Raw genomic sequence first — 21,365 nt, 5'->3', positions numbered from 1 at the left:
TTCTTCGTAAGAGCAACCCTTTGTTCCATTCACTAATCTTGTTACCCTTCTCTGTACTCGTTCCAGCAGCTCTACATCCTTCTTGAAATGAATCCCCCAGACCTGTATACAGTACTCAAGGTGTGGCTTGACCATTGCCTTATACAAGGGAATAATCACCTCCTTATCCCTTCTAGAAAAATTCCTGTATATCATTGACGAGACACCATGAGCTACTCTTGCAGCCCATCTGCACTGCTCAGAGAACTTCATATCTGCCTGCACAATTACCCCCAGGTCCTTTTCATTCTCTACCACTGTCAGTGTAGTACCACAGAGTTGATACGTTGCTCTGGGGTTGCTGTTTCCTGTATGTAGTACTTTACATTTGTCAATGTTGAACTTCATTTGCCACCTCTCAGCCCATCTGCTCAACCTTTCCAGATCCTTTTGTAGCAGCATAGCGTCAATAGTGTCCTTAACCACCCTGCCAACCTTTGTATCTTCTGCAAACTTGGACATTAAGCTTGATATACCATCATTAATATCATTTATAAATACAGAAAACAATAATGGACCCAACACTGAACTCTGAGGGACTCCACTAATAACTTTAGTCCACGATGAGCAGTGTCCATTGAATTACCGCTCTCTGTCTTCTCCCCCTCAATCATCCCTTTATCCATGGCAGCAATTTGCCTCCAATGCCACACTGCTCCAATTTGTGCGCAGTCTTCCATGTGCAACAGTATCAAAAGCCTTTCTAAGATCCAAATATATAATATCAAAGTTATTCCCTGCATCCAGTTCTTTTATGACTGCATCATAGTATCCAATCAAATTGGTCAGGCAAGACTTTCCCTTAACAAAACCATGCTTTGTCCGAGCTATAACTGAAGTCTTGTCTAGATGATCCCGCAGTGCTTCTTTAATCAGTGCCTCCATTAATTTTCCTGGAACAGAAGTTAAACTCACAGGTCTATAATTACTTGTGTCAGCCTTTGATCCTCCTTTGTGAATTGGGGTCACATTTGCACATCTCCAGTCTATGGGTACCTCCCCTGAGTCCAAGGAAGCTCTCATAATTATGGCTAAGGGTTTGCTTACTTCCTTTGCTGCCTCCTTTAATATAACTGGATAGATCCCATCCACCCCAGGTGCCTTTCTTGTGTTTATCTTCAACAATTTCTCCTCCACTTTACTCTCAGTTATTACGAGATAATCTAGCTTACTGCCATCTAGCTTGAATACACCTCTGGCATTCGTCTCGCTGAATAACTCCTCATGTGTGAGGAGTTATTCAGCATTTTAATAAAAAAAGAGTAATCTCAGGGTGAGACCTCAATATCCCAAATGAGGAATAGAACTGAAAGAACAGAAGTTCATAGTAGTGAACAGAGAGGGAAATATTACCCCTACACAAACCGTTATACAGTGTACCTCCACTTTACAATTGGTTCACTTTACAATCAAATCACTTTATGATGTGTGGTAAGCAGCGGTTATTGTGATCCCGTTTGCAAATTGAATTTCAATTCTATTAAACGGCAATTCTGATAAGTGAAAATAGGAGAAGTATTATCTACAGGCTATAAAAGTAAAGATTTAAAGCACATATTTATGCTTTATTACCTTGGCAATTAACAAAATTAAATGATACTTGAAAATCAGAAGAATAAATTCCACAGGTTAGCAAAATAAAAATAAATTTACACTTATGTACATAGCTTAATTAATACTGTATAATTTACATGTTAACTAATTGATATTTCTGTTCACTGAAATTTTTTATTGCGGGAGGGGGTTGTAAAATTTAAAACAAAAAAAGATAAGTAATCGATAATGAAGAACATGGCATGTATAAAATTCCAACTAACACGATACACACAAGTGAGACATGGAGTAACGAGTTTACGAAAATTAAAAAAATAGGAATGAAGAGAAGATTTTGAAAATTTGTTTTTTATATGATTGAAGATTCCATGGAAGGGGAAACACATTTCACCATAATAACAAAATCCCACAGAATTCCGCCTATCAGTATTATTGCAAATGCAATAAGATCGAGTTTACTACCCATTTATAATAGACTGCACTAACAGAAAAGCCCAATAAACTAGAAAATGCAAATTTTGTTTATTGTTTTATGGTTGTGACCTCCAGAAATGTGCTTTAGAAAAATATCACAAAGGCATTAAAAATTGATTCTTATAACTGAACATATGATAATGATGAGAGTGTATTGCAGTTTAATGATTTAAATTGGTTTTCTGAAATTTGAATAAAGCGGCTGATTCTAATAATCAGTGACCATTTTAAGAGGTGCCTACTTATTTCACTTGGGCTTAAGATAGTCTCCGACCGGGCCACGTGGTCCTTCCTCTCAGCCAATAGCAACCATTGTAAATGTGTTGGCTGTGTTTTGTTTTTGCATCCTTTAGTTGAAGCGATTTTATGTGTTGTGCTTTAATCAATATATTAGTTTTAATCAATTTTTTTAATCAATATGTACAATTTCATTATAAAAAATCGCCTTTTTAGAAAGATAAATCGCTTAGTTTTATAGCAAAAATTTCACTTTCCCAAGGTCTTGGAATGAATTATCAAAAACAATGTGTTATTGGGTTCCCATTATGATATTTTCATGATATGATGGTGTTCTGGAATGGCTTAATATCGTAAAGCAGGGATCCACTGTATTAACCACTGATATACTTAACTCCTCACTAGGGTTTAAAGCTGAATATTTAATGTACCATATACGACCACAATCCCCGATCTACTTTGATATTACAGCTTCAAAAATTTGAGCACTCTCAAACCCGTTGCCCAGGAATCTCCACTTATTCCAAGTTTGGATCTGAAGATTATAACAATCAGGAATATTCAGTGTCATAACCAAAATGCCCTAATTGCAAAGGGAGATAGAAAAGAGAAAAATCAATACAAAATAGAACACAAAGTAGCACACCACATGGCTAAGAAAATAATCTACTCTCTGTATATATGTTCATTTTCCTTTCAATGGAAGTTTGCAACCAGAGTTGTCTTTGATGTATCTTGTACTGCAAGTATAATCAGTCTTAGAAACTGAATGTTGAGCATAAATAATCATTTCATTTTATTGCATTTCTTTCAGTGCTCTGTAACTTGTGGAGGAGGATATCAAATCCGTCACATCAAATGTATAAATCACACATCCCAAGAACCTGCCTTAGGCTGCAATTCTGAAGATAAGCCTACTCATCGACAATCTTGTAATACTGACGAGTGTCCAGAAAACAATTCAGGTATTTTTAAAGAAATGTTCCTATATTTCTATAAATGCTTGTAACTAACTATAACTTAATTGCTTGCATCAGCGGTGTCCTGACTATAACTTGCATACCTTAGGAAGTGAATTATATATATATATATATATATATATATATATATATATATATATATATATAAAGTTAATAATAATAAAAGATTAAGAAAAGGAAAGAAATAGCAAAAAATAGAAAACCATGAACATAAATGGCTGCATAAAGCAATATCCAACAACACATCATGCAAAAATGAGGTATATAAATTAGAGAGAGGGGGAGTGGAAAATGAGTGAAAAAAACAAATAAATAAATAACAAAGACAGAAGAGGAAATAGAAATCTGTTTGGAATATGTGATAAAAAATATTTTATAAAAATATTAGACAAAGGGGCAATAGCCAAAATTATGAGCCAATAAGTAATAAATTTAGACTTGCATCTTGAGAACCACCAAGGCCAAAAAAATATGAAATATTACTAAGGGGACACAATAAACCAGCCACAAAAAAATATATGTAAGACAAAACCACAGCGACAGTTGCAACCATTCTCTTCATAGGGCCACTGGATACAACGGCCATGAAAATTAGTGCATTTCAAATGCAATGCATCAGACGTAGGCGAACATGAACTAAAATGTTCACCTTCTGAAGCAATAAAATTACATTACAGAGGCCCTAATGCAACAATAGAAAAAAAAAACAGAAAAGCTTAAGCACTCACCCCTAGATCCGATTACTGCCAGAATGAAGTTGATAACAAAATATAAAACCAGATTATAGAGGGCAGTATGAGCAGGGCAAAACAATGCAACTCGCACACATTACATGCACTAGGGAAAAAAATATATATAGAAAATTACAAATGTAACTGGCTGCCTAAAGAAATATCCAACATGTGTAACCTATAAGAGTTAATAATAATAAAAGATTAAGAAAAGAAGGAAAGAAATAACAATAAAAGTAGAAACCCACGAACGTAAGTGGCTGCATAAAGCAATATCCAACAACACATTGTGCAAAAATAAGGAATATAAATGAGAGAGAGAGAGGTGGGGAGAGAATAAAAGACAGAAGAGGAAAACAGAAAAACTGTGGTTAGAATATGTGATAAAAATTTTTATATATATATATAATTGAGTATACTGAGTTATGCAAAGTGAGAAAATTGAGTATACTGAGTTATGCAAAGTGAGAAAATTGAGTATACTGAGTTAGATGTAGGAAAGGAAAGGAAAAAACTGACTTGAGTAAATAATACAAAGATCTTTGAAATAACAGAAGAGGAGAAAAAGCAGTATGTACTGGAACTTAAGAACAAGTTTGAGCTTCTGCAGACTGCTCAGGACCAAGGTATCGACGAGGAATATTACAACTTTCTGAAAGTGATAAAGCCCAAGAAACCTATAGGGAAAAAGAAATCCAAAGAAGAAAAAATTAGTCAAGAAACACTTGTCATGATGAACCGAAGACGACAAATGAAGAGCAAGAAAAACACTGACAGGGAGAAAATTGAGTATACTGAGTTATGCAAAGCCATTAGAAAGAGACTCAGAGAGGACATAAGAAGGTTTAACACAAGAAAAGTAGAACAAGCATTAAGGGAAAACAAAGGATTTAAATCAGCAGCCATGAGCAGTAATACAGCAAGACAAATGATACTGAAACTGAAGAATAGCAATGGTGTACTTATAAACAGCAGAGAGGGCATAATTCAAATAGCAGAAGACTACTATAGGGAATGATGCCAGCAGTGAGGAAGATGGATTGCAAAGTAGCAACACATACGACATACATTGTACATGATATTCTTCCTGATGAGGTAGAACATGCATTGAAAAAAATGAAGAATCAGAAAGCCCCAGGGGAAGATGAAGTTACTGTAGAGTTGTTAAAATTGGGAGGAAGAGACATAACACAAAAACTGGCAAGGCTCTTCACAAAGTGCATCCAAAAAGGTATGATGCCTAATCAGTGGAAAAATGCAATCATGGTTTTGCTGCTTATGCAGCAAAATTGGAAATTATAGACCAATTAGCTTGTGATCCCACATCTACAAGTTGTTCATAAGGGTCATTACTAACAGATTAGAAAGAATACTTGATGAGAATCAACTAAAGAGCAAGCTGGCTTTAGGACAGGATTCTCAACTATGGATCACCTTCACGTAATATCACAGCTAATGGAGAAAGCAAATGAATATAAAACACCATTATGCCTGGCATTTGTGGATTATGAAAAGGCATTTGACTCCATACAGCATAAGGCAATGTTTCGGGCACTAGAAAGACAAGGCATAGATACCTCACATATTATGATTTTGAAGAAAATATATGAGAGTGCTACTTCCTTCATTAGACTAGACAAAGACAATAGGAAATTTAAAATTGAGAAAGGAGTTCGACAAGGAGACACAATATCTCCGAAGCTGTTTACTGCTGCCCTTGAGGAAGCTTTCAGAAGATTAGACTGGTTGCAGAAAGGAGTCAATGTGAACGGAGAGTACCTAAACCATTTACGATTTGCAGATGACATTGTGGTCATAAGCCATGATCCCAAAGAATTAGAGGAAAATCTTAATCAGTTATGCACAGTTAGTAAGGATTTAGGACTAAAGATGAATATGGCTAAAACAAAAGTAATGATGAACAAGTATGCCACAGAAAGGGAAATAATGATTGAAGGAGCAGTAATTGAAAAGGTGGAGTCATATACTTATCTGGGACAAGTTATTAGCTGTAATAATGATAAATGGCTGGAAGTCAAGAGAAGAATAAATTTTGGATGGATAGCATTCAGGAAATATAGTCACATACTGAAGAGCAAAATCCCAGTTTGTCTGAAACGTAAAATAATGAATCAATGTATACTCCCCACCATGACTTATGGAAGTGAAACTTGGGCACTCACCAAAAGACTGGAAGAGAAGCTGAGAACTACACAGCGAAGGATGGAACGAATTATATTGGGAATCAGACTGTTAGATAAGAAGAGAAACACGTGGATTAGGCAGCAAACTCAAATAAAGGACATTCTTATCAAAACTAAAGAACTAAAATGGTCTTGGGCAGGACACATAGCTCGAAGACATGATGACAGATGGACTAAAAAAATAACAGAATGGTACCCAAGAGGAGCTAGAAGAAATCCTGGAAGACAAAGGCAGAGATGGATAGATGAAATTCATGAGTTTGTGGGTAGTAAATGGATGGCCAGTGCTCAATACAGAAGGAACTGGAAAGTTTCTGGAGAGGCCTTCATCCTACAGTGGATTGAAAATGGCTGATGATGATACACAGTAAACCCCCGCTATTCGTGGGGGTTACATTCCTGAGAAATGCCGCGAATACCGAAAACGTGAATACTGAGTTATGGCTCCCATAGTAATAAAGGGGTTCCGTTCCAAAGTATGAAATATATAAGAAAAATTAGTCTAAAATTTTGTCTATGTATGTGTTATATGTACCTTCATAATATGACTATGTACATAGACAGTACATAGTGAAATGAAAGCATAAGGCATCGAAATGAAAATAAGAAACAATTTAATAAAATGAAAATAAGAAACAATTTAATATTAAATGTAATATTTATTAGAAATTTCAAACAAATCTTTCAACCAGCGCCTTTGCTATAGCTAATAAAACTTATCCCGCCAGTGCTATCACCAGTTTCGCTAAAGTGTTGATAAAGGAGTTTTGCCTTTTCACGAATGATGAGCGAACTCAATGGAATTTTATTTTGAGTTCGGTCTTCTATCCACAGATTTAAAGCTTTTTCCATTTTTTTTTAATTTAACATCACGAGTTACAGAGCAAATTTTTGAAGCAATTAGCGTGTTTTCACGAACACTACGGCTGAGTTTTTCTTCCGATTTCTTGATTGATCGTATCATTGATTTATTGATTTTATAATGTTTTGCCACTGACGAGACACTTTCACCATTAGAAATTTTGTCTAATAACTGAATTTTATTCGCAAATGTCATCACCTTCTTTGATCTTTTCACAATTCCCTTGTTATTCGTAGCCATATTTTTGTAGGGGTTAGAAAAGAACTTGTCCACAATAAAGTCACTTTCTTCTGTTAACAAACTCAAAAAAAGTCTGTTTTATACTGCAAAACTGTAGATTTTTCACTTTTGTAAGCATATCAATTTATAAATTGATAAATTTATTCAATTTATAAGCATATAAATTAAAAGCAAATGACAACCTGCCATGACAAGTGTATAACACATACTGAACAAGGATTAGCGAGAAACATCCACGCTCGCGATTTTGTCACCCCTCTCCCCCCACCTACTGAGCGCTGGTTTGACCGGGAAAGATAATTTTAGCCACGCCCATGTTTTTTTATGGCGGAAAATGTTCACGGCGATTTAAAATTCACATTTTTTTAGGTTTCACTTTATATTAAATCAGTGACCGCGAATAGCAGGGGTTTACTGTATATATATATAATATACAAATGCAACACAGATATGCTGTTGAGAAGGCAGACTGGCCTCTCTTCCAGGAGTCATTACATACAGCCGCTCAAGCACTTGACACAGAAGGACTAGACCCAGATGGACACCAAGCTAAAATTGTCAAGCTTATCACAGATGCAGCAAACAATTCCATAAAGCGGAAAAAACCTACTCCGGGAGCTGTTCCCTGGTGGTCCCCAGAATTACAACAACTCAGACGTGTGGTAAACACCTGCCGAAAAAATTTTCAACGTGCCAGGCATAGCTTGCCTGCAGTAGAGGTGGAAGCACTACGACAACAGTACCGAACGGCCAGGAATCAATATACAGCAAAGATCCGTGAAAGAAAACAACGCTCCTGGGAGCACCTAGTATCCACAGTTGGAAACGACAACCCCTAGGGAGTGGTCTACAGAGTGACCACAAATAAACTCCCCAGAGGCAAAGTCATCCCCACAACCAAGAAGCCACAAGGGGAGTACATCAAAACGTGGCAGGAATCCATCAATAATATCCTAGATGCCATGTTCCAGAAACACCTGGATCCAACCACCCCAGAACAAACATCGCTCTGCCTAAGAAATAGTACCTACACAACAATCGAAGAGGAGCCCTTTACTAGGATCGAACTGGACCTTGCAGCCGCCAAACTAAGAAACAAGAAATCGCCAGTTGCAGACTTATTAGAGCCAGAAATCTTAAAAAAGGCAGTTGAGACTATCCCAGAAAAAATACTAAATTTATTTAACCAGTGCCTAAAAGAAGGCTATTTCCCACACACCTGGAAAATGGCAACGCTTCGGCTCATCCTCAAAAATCCAACAAAGCAGCAGGATCTCCCAGGGTCCTACAGACCCATAGCCTTACTATCCGTACTGAGCAAATTGATGGAACACCTTCTACGAAATCGGATAGAAACTCACTACTCAAACGTAGGCCTTCAATCCCGAAATCAGTTCGGGTTCAGAAAAGGACACTCCACCGTAGATGCATTGGAAAATATTGTTAACGCCACAACCACAACCAACCGAAAGTACTTCCTCGTCATCGCAATAGATTTTGCTGGGGTGTTTGACACTCTCTGGTGGCCAAGTGTCCTTGGCAGGCTCCGGGAGGCTAACCTGCCAGCAAATCTATACAAATGCATCAGTACATACCTCTCAGACAGATCAGTCACAGTCACTACTCTGTATTGCTCCGTATCACGGTTGATACACAGAGGATGCCCACAGGGTTCCGTTCTGGGCCCTCTTCTTTGGAATGTTGTCCTAGACGGCTTCCTAAATCTCAACCTTGGAAATGTCACATCCCAGGCTTACGCAGACGATCTTATTCTGATGCTTGCTGAGGACTCCAGAGCACAATTAGAGAACTCTGCAAATAGAGCAGTCACTATCCTGCAAGACTGGGCTGACAACAACAAACTCACAATTTCTCCAACCAAGACATGTTCAGTCCTACTCAGAGAGAACCTAGATATTAGGAGGCCTCCCCAAATCAAAGTCCAGGGGAAACCGTCAAACTCGTAACAGAATTAAAACATTTGGGAGTCATGCTCGATAGGAATCTATCCTTCACACCACATCTGACATACATCAGGAATAAAATCAGAAACTATTCTGCACTCTTTGCAAGAGTCACCCGTAAGGACTGGGGCTTGAGGAAAAGGACCCTCGCCCTCTTCTATACGACAGTATTCCTGCCAGCCATTTCATATGCCTCCGGAGTCTGGTACCACAAAGCGACCACCGCGGTCAACAGGAGAAAACTCGAGACGATACAAAGATATACCCTGCTAACGATCTCCAGAGCCTGCAGGACGGTGAGTACTCACGTGCTACAGGTCCTTATGGGTGCCCTCCCCCTGGACCTGGAGATCGTTCATCGCGGAATCCTACACCACCTCAGCAAAGGAAAAACGTCCACCTGCCTGAACTACACGATTGACTTAGCCAATGACCCTAAAATGGAAAAGAAGCGACTCACACTGCATCTCCAACAGACCTGGCAAACCCACTGGGAAAATTCAATCAAAGGTGAAATCACCCGGAAATTTGTGCCGACAATTCAGACGGTATATCCAAAATATCCCCACTGGCTGTCTCCAGGACTCCTGGTCACATACCTACTCACCGGACACGGTGCATTCAGACACAAGTAATCAAGCTTCCGACTCAGTGACACTCCTCTCTGCCACTGTGGCCAAACAGAAACATGGGAACACCTCATGTATCACTGTCACCTGTATCAAGATCTACGCTGCCGGCTCATCACTGAAATTCGATTCACACTGCAAAACCAGGAACACCTCATCCTTGAAGAAGAAGACAGCTACAAAGTTCTAACAAAATTCGCTCAGGGCCTCTTCAGCAGAAGATGGACCTTCCCCCAGCCGCAACCACTGCAATGAAGAGAATGCAAGTACCCATCAAAGCTGCCCATAATCTGAAAAACAATTCAACACCACTAAGGACCACCAGAACAAATCAAACCCGCAGGGATCCGACTTCATAACAGAAGGAACAAAATGAAATTGCAAATGCACATCCAAACTGACTGGACTAAATAACCTCGGATGGGATCCTAACCAATGAATGGCTACAAAATAAACTGGACTTTTGTAAACCTCGGACGGGACAATGTCCCAGAAATGACATTCCACCGACTGAAGAAACTGCAGAGCCTCTCTGCACACTAGCCTTATTGGCGATCTGACCTGGCGCCCTTGCCTGGCCCACTTTTCTTCCCTTTCCCTGGCCAGGGGGGGGGAGGTGACAGTCCCTCTGTCTCCTTCCCTCCTTGCCACCCACACTTTCCCTTCTGGTGGGGCATGGGCATGCCCCACCAGAAGGGAAAGTGTGGATGAATGCTGTCTGTCGCCCCCCCAGCCTTCAGTCTCCCTCCCACTCTACCTGCACACAAGCGAATGCCCCACACATTCAAACTTAACTACAGCCAAATTAGATTCACCCACAATTTTTGGCCTCACAATTCTAGCACAACTACCACGCGATAACCTCTCAATTTTTTTTTTTTTTTTTTTTATTACTTAGTTATTTTTAATTTTATTTATTTTATTTTTTATTATTATTTTTTTTTAGGTCCTAGCCACTGAAATCTCAGGAAACTAGGTGGCAGGACCTGCCAGAGTACTTATTTAAAATATTGGTGTACCTGGTCTGCCTCCACGGGGCGAAGTGTGGGCAATGTCTGGCCTCAGCGGAGGCCTGGCGGCTAAATGGCCAGAAGAACAACGGTACACAACGCTACTCATGTACAATATCCATACACTTTTAAATCTCTGGCCTTTACAGCGTACTGTATCACGCGACAATGTAAACTACGCGGAGATGGGGGAAACCCCTGGTGCCGTTTGACCCCAAACACATTTTACACTTTACACTGTATGTATATATATATATATATATATATATATGGTCGAACTTGGTTATAACCTGCATGGAAATAACGAGATCATGGCTATAACAAGCAAAAAGCCATACTACACGGATATACCGAACAAATTTTGGTAACTATGCAAACATTCTTCATTGCTCGGGGTCAAAAAAACCCAATTCTTGGAATAGACAAAAATGAAAAGGGCGACTTAAGCTTTTATGACCACCCGCATCGCATCAGGATTAACAGCCGGTTTATGACCTTGTCCTTTTGGGGACGGGGAGGCTCTACAATAGTGCACTGGCTTGTCGCATTATCCTATTTACAGATTGTCTTGTATTCACTGAACCATAAATTTATTTCGGGACTTCTAAGAACTTTGTATGCAGATCACTTTATCATTTTAAAGTAAAATCAGTTAGAAATGAACCCTTCCTTCGGAAACATGTATACTAACAAAAGGAAGTGTCTCTTGATTCACAAAAAAGTCAAAATTAATTTTGCACCAGTTAGAACATGGTGAAAATATAATTTTGAAGTGTGCAGAAAGTTTTCTTTGTCCTCTTCAAGTTTATTGACATTGTGGAAGAATAAAGATGTTTAGATATCAGCACTGGAAAAGAACATAACCGGGTGGGAGGAATTTAGAAAGTGCGAGGTTACAAACATCGATGAAGCATTGCTTCAATGGTTCACCACACAAAGAAGTGCTGGATTTTTATTATTGTTCTTATTATTGGACCCTGGGTGTGCCAAGCCCATACTCACCGCTGTGAGCCCCTGGACGGTCTGATCTTGAAGGCTCAAGCGGAAAAATTTGCTAAACAATTTGGACGCAACAAATTTGTGTGTAACAACGGTTGGCTGGATTGATATAAAAACCGACATAACATTGTTTATGCAAAAATTAGTGGAAAATATCGATCTGCAGATCCAATAATGGCAAAGGAATGGATTGACGATGTTTGGGCAGAAATCAGGAAAGATTTCAATGACGAAGACATCTACAATGCAGACAAAACAGGACTTTTTTATAATTTCACACCTGATAATACATTTAAATTCAAAGGGAAAAAATGTGTTGGTGGAAAAAATCAAAGGCTCACTTGACGGTGCTTGTATGCGTAAATATGACAGGAACTGTTAAAAAAAAAACCTTAAAACCTCGGCATTTCAAAAAACATAAAGAAGCTTCCTGTGGATTACACTGCAAACAAGAAAGCTTGGATGACTTTGGATATTTTTTGGCAATAAGTAAATGATTGGAATAAGGAGCTATCCTTGAAGAGGACAAAGGAATGCTTTAATTGATAACTGTCCTGCACATCCCCATTAAAAATTTATCCTACGTTAAGCTAGTGTTTCTTCCTCCTAATGCTGTTAATTTTACAACCAATGGACATAGGTGTAATCAAGAGTTTGAAAGGATTTTATAAAAGACTTCTATTTCTACATCTGCTCAGTCAAAGAGAAGAGAAAATTACTGAGTCTATATCAATATTGGATGCTATAAATTTATTGAATGATGCGTGAAACAATGTTACTTTGACAACCATATTGAATTGCTTAAGAAATCGAAATTAAATTCAAATGAAATTTCAATTGTAGATGAAGATGGAAGCAAAGAAAACAGCTTACCATTATCCAAATGGTTGCTACGTAACAATGTTGTAGGCTTTAATACAGATAACATCGATGAATTTGTATGAGTCGATGACAACTTATTAACTGGTGGTCTTCCTACAGAGAGTGACACTGTAGATGCTGTGCTCAACAAAGATGATGATATGATGACAACTGAAAGTGAATTGAAATCAGTGCCCATAAGCCCAAGGTGTAATGGACACATTAGTCAATTTTTTTGAAGGAACTGAGGCAAGTAATGAGACTTTTAACGCGTTGAGTGTTTTAAGGGGGAACTTATCAAAGTGAAATTATTAAAACAAACATCAGTTTTAAGATTCATAAAATGCTGATTGAAATCGTGTTTATTATTAAATAGTATTGTTTGTACAGAGAAATAAATTGTGTAATATTAAGTGTATTGTAGTTTATACAAGCATATTAATACAAATAATGTAGGTATATACTTATATTTTTTTCTCTCTAATATTTCTTTTGTTTTTTAAATATCATTTTATCAAGTTATTGAGAATTTAAAAAATAGGAGGTAGATTTAACTCATTACTGATATAAGTGTTCATTGTTTAATGGCCCCAGGGGGTCCCCATCTCCGCTATCACTGATAGTGAGTAACAGTTATAACGAGGAAATTTTGTTGGTCCCTTAATGCTCGTTATAACCAAGTTCAATTGTATATATATATAAAATATACAACAATGTATTAAGAAGCAATACAAATATTATCTTGGTTAATGTCTTTCTAGTGCAGGACACAAACCAAACTATTATATTTAGGTCACCTGGTAAGTTATTACACATACCCATGTGTATTGTGTCTGTAAACTGTGTGTGTTTCTGGTTGATTTGCTGTTTTGCTGGACAAAAAATCCCAGTTTCTGGGGTAAAAACCTTGCTGTCTATGCCTGAGACTGACCAACTCAGCCATGGAGTGAAAAAAGCCCATAAAAGTTCCTCGCATCATCGATGATGTTCGAACCCTGGCGTATTCCACCCGATGTGGAGAGGACTGTGATGATACCACTGTGCTACTCATGCAGACAGTGCAGGACACAGAGGAGACCTGTTGTGTAGCAAGGGTCCAGTACATAGTCCATCACTCTTTAACATTAACACGGGTTAATCTTACCTGTGTGTCTATAATGGGAGCCATCATTTGCATTCAGCACAGATTTGCACAGTTTCTCTGGGAAAACAGAGATAGCCAGAGGTAGACATAGATAGTAGAGGTAGAAACAGAGATAATTGTGAATTGCAAAATGTAGGTCTCAAGTCATATCATCAAAGCAGCAGAAAGTTGGGAACACTGCAAGTGGTTATTGTTGAATTAGTAGGGGTCCTCAACAGGTTTTACTGCCTTGTAACAAGGATCTTGGAAGGAGTAAGATCTGCCTATTTTTTCTTTTATCTACTGCAGACTTGTCACTATCCTGTGAGTGTATGTAGCCCAGCATTTGCATGGGTAGGAGCCAATCCAATAACTTTAGTTGGCCCCCTTTCGTGGCTGCATAAAGTTTTCCCTAAGGCTTGGGACTTGGATCCTCCAGTTGCAGTGATTCCAGAAGTTGGGTTCAGAGATGATCTTGACCATTTTCTTGACAGCAAAGATGAACCTTCTCGTGGGAAAGATGGTTGGAAGACATTTGATGTTGAGTCACCTCTGTCTGGGAGGCCTGATTCAACAGCCAGAATTTTCCAGTTAAAATGCATCTGAGGTGCATCATAACAGTTGATGTCTAGACTATGGCACCATAGAAAATGAGAGGGTAGACTCAAGCCTTAATATATCTGGACACAACAGCTTGGTCTTGCACATGAGAAAGTTGTTGCTTTAGCAACTATTGGAGTCAGTGGAACTTAATTTGCAGGTGATCTATGTGTGGAAGAAAGGAAAGCTTCTGGTTGAAAACAATACCCATATTGGTGTGCTGTTAGACAGCAGAGATCACAAATCTCTTAATATAGGCCATACCATTGTTGGATTACATTTGAGTGGGAAAGTAAACTGTTTCAGCTTATCAAAATTGATGCAAAGACCAAATTCAGACAGGCTTTAATAGTTTGGACTATCTGTTAGATTAAATCATTGATATAGTCGGCTGTATTTCCAAAGGTGATGAGAGCAGAGTTTTAGATCACCAGCAAAGGAGATAATGTTGCTTTGGCTTGTCACAAAAGGCACAAGAATAGCTGGGAACAAGACCCCAGACTTGGCTCCACCTGGCAGAACTTCAGCTGTAATTGTCCTGGTGCAGCTCCAACCACCATCTCGAACAACAATAGTACTATTTTGAAACACTGTCTACATGTTTGTCAGGCCTGTCAGCACACGAATGGATATGGCATCAGATGCAGCCTGGACACTGACATACACTGCCCTACCATTAATATCCAGACACCCCCCTCCATGGATGGGGAAACAGGTCCTATGCATGCAACACGTCACAGAACCTGCTATAAATATGCACACTGGGCTTCGAACAGACAATTGCAAAAGTGGGCATGCAAGATGACACGTTAAACAGAATTACCTCAACAGTTCAACAGAATTGATCATCTCAACAAATGCTAGATGCCGATTAACATGGTGTAAGGAGTGGGAATCTTGGACTGTAGAGCAGTGGAAAACAGTCCTGTGGAAAGACGAGTTGAGGTTCGCACTCTACTAGTCTGATGGCCATTCCTGGATGTGGTGAATGCCAGTGGGAACCTCCTTTCTGATTGTATCCTCCCAACAATGAAGTTTGGTGGAGGCAGTGTCATGGTTTAGCTTGGGCCCATTAGTCGTTATCGACACAACCATGAATGCTGCGCAATACCAGGACAACCTGGACAATTATGTACTTCCAACATTATGGCAATACTTTGGGGAAGGCCCATACCTGTATCAGCAAGAGTGCGCTATGCCATACTGCTTGGGTCGTAAAAGTGTGATTTTGAGGACATGGGTGTGGAAAAGTTGGATTGGCCAGCCCAGAGTGCTGATCTGAACCCTATCAAGCATCTTTGGGATGTATTGGATCATCAGGTATGTGCATGTCGAGATCGCCCAAAGAGCAAGGCCGAACTGGTGGCTGAGTTAAAGGCCGGGTGGAGGAACATATCACTTGACATTTATAAAAAGCTGGTTGAGAGTATGCTGCGAAGATTGAAGGCCATCATAAAAACAAAAGGTTTCAGCACAAAATTTTAAGTGAAACAATAAAAGCTCTTTTTTTTTTTTTTTTTTTTTTTTGTCTAAAGGCAGGTGTCCAGATATTAATGGTAGGGGAGTGGTGTATATAACTGACTTCAGACAGACCTGTTTATAAATACTTCAAGGATCTTGTTAATGGTGTTGATGTGATGGTTGATCTTGACTGATGAGCATAGTTTCAACTATGCTCATCAGTCAAGATGAGCGTAGTTGAAACTGTGGAAGCTGTTGTGGAATTATTTGGGTGGTTAATGTTTTCAGAAGAGATTTCTCGGAGCTTTAATAGGCTCGTTCTAGCCATAAAACTTCTTGTGCAGTTCCTACTTAATATGGAAATCTTCAGAGTTTTGGGTACTGCCAGGCCTTTGAATATCTGCAGTGATCAATTTCTTTGTTGAAAGAAAGAGATAAAAGTTATCCATCTTGTTTGCAGGTAGATTCCAAGTTCAGAATTGCAATCCATGAAGACACCCCATGGTATGGTCTGGGTAGCATAGCTGCATTTTGTTGGTTCAAGATACTTGGGTGTTGTAATTGTCTGTTGTGGCTTTTCTTTATACAGGAGGTAATGGTTGCTTCCATTTTCAAAGAGAGAATGATGGGATTGTGATCTAACTGTATATAGCTTATAGGGTTTTGATTAGCCACATATTGCACCTGATGCAAATGCTAGATTAAATATTCTGTTGCCTCTTCTGGGTTGTATGTTAACAAGTTCAACTCTAATGTATGTAGGCCATGAACTCAGTCTCCTGTTAAGGTTTTCCTGAGTATTTGAGAGATTGATGTCTCAGTGCCCAAGGTGTTTCATCGATGCATATAAGCATCATTCTTAAGCAGTCAATAGACAAATGGTATAGAAGTAAAGGCACACGAAATCAACTGCTCGATTCTCTTGGCACATTGACTGAAATCTAGGCGATTAGTAGTAATGCTTCATTTTTGTCTAGATTGGTACACATTTTTATTTGTTTTCTACTAATAAGAAATAAATGCACAAGGCATAATAAACTACAAACTTGAAAGTTACTATAGAACTTTCAGTGTAAATACATAATTCTTTATTTGTAATAACAAACTACAGTAGTAGTTGTTATTTGGTTTTTAGGAGCATTAGCAACTAAGGCCATATTGCTCCGTACAGTAGTAGTGTGAACAGCATCGATTTAATTGTATCTCATATTGTGACTACCTTCACAACGAGTTACCATGTATTGCACTACCTCGAATAAGCAATGCTTCACTAACGGAGAAGACTATTGTTACTTATTCTCAGTGGATATCACTGCCCAGATGGCACCGTTTCAAGGATTGTTGGCCTATCATCTGTGGGTAGATAGGTACTTGGTGTTGCAATCACGCCAACCCAGTTTTGAAGTATAACTGCACAATGTGAGAGATGCCGATAGGTGTACATAGTAATATTACTAATAAGAAATAAATGTACAAGGCATAATAAACTAGAACTTGAAATTTACTACTTTAAATTTATTATAGTAAATTTCAAATTCGTAGTTTATTATGCTTTGTGCATTTATTTCTTATTAGTAATATTACTATGTACACCTTTTGGCATGTCTCATATTGTGGAATTATACTTTATAACTGGGTTGGCATGATTGTAACACCAGGGCACCTACCCACCCCTGCGATGATAGGCTAACAAACCTTGAAATGGTGCCGTCTGGGTGGTGGTATCCACTGAGAATAAGTAACAATAGTCTTCTCCATTGGTGAAGCATTACTTATTTGAGGTAGTACAATACATGTAACTCATTGTGAAGGTAGTCACAATGTGAGATACAATTAAATCAGTGCCGTTCACACTACTTCTGTGTGTTGGCCGACTGGGCTAGCCGAGTGGGTAAAGTACCTACCCGGCAACCCAAAGGTCGCGGGTTCGATTCCCGCCTCGGGCTTGGATCAAAGTACTGCAAAAACCTTGGGAGGTGCAATATGGCCACAGAAGCCGATGCGCCAACAACTACCAAATCAATCAATCAATCAACTACTTCTGTAGTTTGCTATTACAGACAAAGAATTGTGTATTTACGCTGAAAGTTCTATTTGTTTTTCATTTGTGTTGAGATTAGTGTATGTATGTAAAATAAACATTTCTACGGTAATTGTACAATGCTTTTCACAGAAAACAGCCAGAAAAGTGCACTTCAAGAAACTGGTGCTTGTGTCATGACAATGCTCCTGCACACTTGGTGCTTTTTATTCAAGAATTTCTTGTGAAGTACTCTCTATCACTGTGCATCCTCACTAGTAATAGCCATACAGTGCAAGGAAGCCACAGGCTTTTGCTGCACTAGCCACGGGGGGAACACCAAGTAGATAAGAAAATAAAATATTACTCACTTTCCTCCTCACATATGTAACTATTCAGTTGACCTTTGAATTTATTAAAGTTGTCAACTTCAACAACCTGTGTAGGCATCCTGTTCCAACGAACAGGATGCCTTCACAACGTTGCATTCCGCGGAATGGTACGTAATTTGGAACAGGACCAGGGTATGTCTGCCAGGGGCAAAGGTTGATGACGTTGTAGAGCAGATATCATCTTTTAAGTGCACAAATGGTGATATAGTTGTACACGTTGGCACTAATGATATCAAGAGTAGGAGACCGGCAGAATTGCTTAACAAGTACAGGTCACTGTTGAAAAAAAGCCGTGAAATAGGGTTGAATTTGAAAGTGTCTGCAATTCTGCCCAGACATGATAGGAAGGAGTATATGATGAGAGCCTTGTCGATCAATTCGGCCCTGGAAAGATTGTGCAAGTCTCAAGGGGTAGAATTTTTTTCAGCCTGGACTGTACTTGTTAACAGGAGAGATTGCTTCTACAGGGATGGGATACACTTAAATAGAAAGGGTGCAAGAATATTTGCTGATGCTATCGAGGCAGTGTTAGGTGGGTTGGAAAACTGCTAGCTTGGGGGGAGACAAAGACAAATAGATTAACAGTAGCCACTGGCAGAGGTGAAAGAGATTCTTGCACTGCTTCTATTGGAATGAGCAGAAGCCTGAAAAACAAGATGCAGGATATTTCAGAGACTGCCGGGAGTCATTGCGGTACAAGTAAACACATGGGTTGTGTTAGGGTAGCTAAGAATAGAAATAGGTGCATGTATACTTGCGTGTACACCAATGCTAGGAGTTTAGTAAATAAATTTGATGAATTTGAAGTATTGCTCAATACATCAAAGGCAGATATTGTTGGGATATTAGAGACGTGGTGTCACACAGATATAAGGAATGCAGAACTGGAATTTCGGGAGTACAACATCTACAGAAAGGATAGACTGGATAGGAAGGGAGAAGGGGTTATGCTATTAGTTAAGAAATACATAAAATCCAAGGAAGTGAAGCCAGTGGACATCGCTGGACAGTGCAGTGTCGAGTCAGTTTGGTGTGACATAAGCATTGGGAGATCAAAATTGAGAGTAGGAGTGTGCTATAGGCCTAATGACTCTGATGAGTATACAGCAGGCCCCCGTTATAACGCGGTTCGCTTTACGCTGATTCGCTATAACGCTTTTCTTATATTATAACCCGTATCTGACTATAACGCTGTCACAGATCACTATAACGCTCTTTTACAGATTACATTTTTGACATATTAACGAAATCGTTTCATTTGATGGAGTCAATAGCTTGAAAATGAATAGCAAAACAGCATTAAAACGTTTCCCACGCCGACTTGAGACATTTTCCCACGCTCAGTAAAATTTTCTCGCACGCTAATTTAGTTTCAGTACAGTGACTTGTAACGTAGTTCCGCGATCAACATTTTAAAAAATGATCAAGTATATTGCTTGTAATATTTGCGTTATATGCATTTATCCGAAGTCTAGTCATCACTCAGTAGAGTATTAGACATCGTGCGTAACGGAAAGTTTACTTGAACATTGTATCGTAATTAATTCAACCAACGCAGTTACATTTTCGAAGAGCTAATAATGACTGATAGGAATGAAAAAGCAACAACGTCTGGGCGCAGTACGAAGACTATAAATGTAAGAAAAAGACTGAATTTGAAAAGTAAATTAGACGTTTTGAAGCGAATCGATTCCGGTCAACGACAAACGGATGTGTGCCATAATTTAGGACTCGCAACTTTAACTGTAAGAACAATTATAAAAAAATAAAGAATTAATTTTTGCAGCGGGAAAGATAGCTGTTCCACTGCAAGCAACTAGGACTAAGCCGGCTATTAGGATTGAAATGGAAAGACTTTAATTTTATTGAAGATAATATTCCAATGCAGAATTCAGTTAAGTTAAATATTAAAAAGAGAGAGAAAGAGATTAGCCAATATGATGATCTGAAGAAAACTCGCCTAAAAAAAAAAAAAAAAAAAAAAATGTGGAACCATTTAAAACTGGTAAGGGCTGGTTGAATAGATTTAAAATCCAGGGAGAAGCTGCAAGTGCAGATCAAGGAGCCGAAACTTTCAAAAAAGAACTTTTGTTAAAATTATTGAAGAGGGGTATTATGTGTTATACTTCTCAACAAGTTTTTAACATAGCTGAAGCAGGACTTTTGTGGAAACGAATGCCTAAAAGAAGTTTCATATTGAAAGAAGAAAAAAACATGCCAGGTTTCAAAGCGGTGAAGGATCGGTTGACTTTATTGTTGGTTTTAACGCTGCGGGGGATTTAAAATTAATACTCCTTTTAGTTTACGAGGAAGAGGGCCAAAGTTCAACTCAAAATCCACACATTTTTCATGATTAAATTCATCAATTAAATTAAATTCATTATTTTAATTGGAATTTTAAATTTACTTTTGATACGCAAGTAGTTACCACATAATTATACGTATGCAATGCAGAATATTTTATATGTGCAAATATTTGAATATTAAATATTTTGACCAACATTTGTGCATCTTTTCATTACTGTTTATTATTCATTAGGAAATATCCTATGGCACTGACCGCAGCTCATAAATACATATGTTACCTTATGGGAAAGCGGCGCTCGCTTAGCGCGGATTCACTTAGCGCTCTGTTTTTCTGGAACGAATGATCAGCGTTAAGCGGGGGTCACCTGTAATAAGAAACTGTACAGGGAAATAGAGTGGGCCAGTGAATCAGAGAGTCTTATAATGGGAGATTTTAATTTCCCAGATATTGACTGGAATTTGGGGGCTGGTCACTCACACACTAGCAAGGCTTTTGTGGATTTATTGGATGATTGTTTTCTACATCAGCATGTTCGGGAGACAACTAGAGGGAGCAATACTCTTGATCCGATTATCAGTAGTGATTCTTCATGCATTAAGAATCTGCAGATAAAGGAACCACTAGGTGGCAATGATCACAGTGTGCTGAAGTGGGATTTACTCAAGGAGGTAACTACC

At 38.6% G+C, this 21,365-nt stretch overlaps 1 protein-coding gene across 1 annotated transcript in view; it reads left to right on the top strand.

Moving 5' to 3' along the window:
• LOC150080606 (A disintegrin and metalloproteinase with thrombospondin motifs 6-like) overlaps positions 1–21,365 on the top strand; it is a 518,673-nt gene that overhangs the window by 473,707 nt on the left and 23,601 nt on the right. Inside the window, exon 24 of the mRNA XM_090381965.1 lies at positions 3,119–3,269. Within this exon, the coding sequence (XP_090238091.1) occupies positions 3,119–3,269 (151 nt within the window). The remainder of the gene's footprint in view (positions 1–3,118; positions 3,270–21,365) is intronic.

The sequence above is a fragment of the Mastigoproctus giganteus genome, chromosome 9 (assembly GCF_048544385.1).
Source record: "Mastigoproctus giganteus isolate SK-2022 chromosome 9, ASM4854438v1, whole genome shotgun sequence".
Lineage (NCBI taxonomy): Eukaryota > Metazoa > Arthropoda > Arachnida > Uropygi > Thelyphonidae > Mastigoproctus > Mastigoproctus giganteus.
The sequence above is the reverse complement of the archived record's forward strand: the minus strand, read 5'-3'. Positions and strand labels throughout refer to the sequence as shown.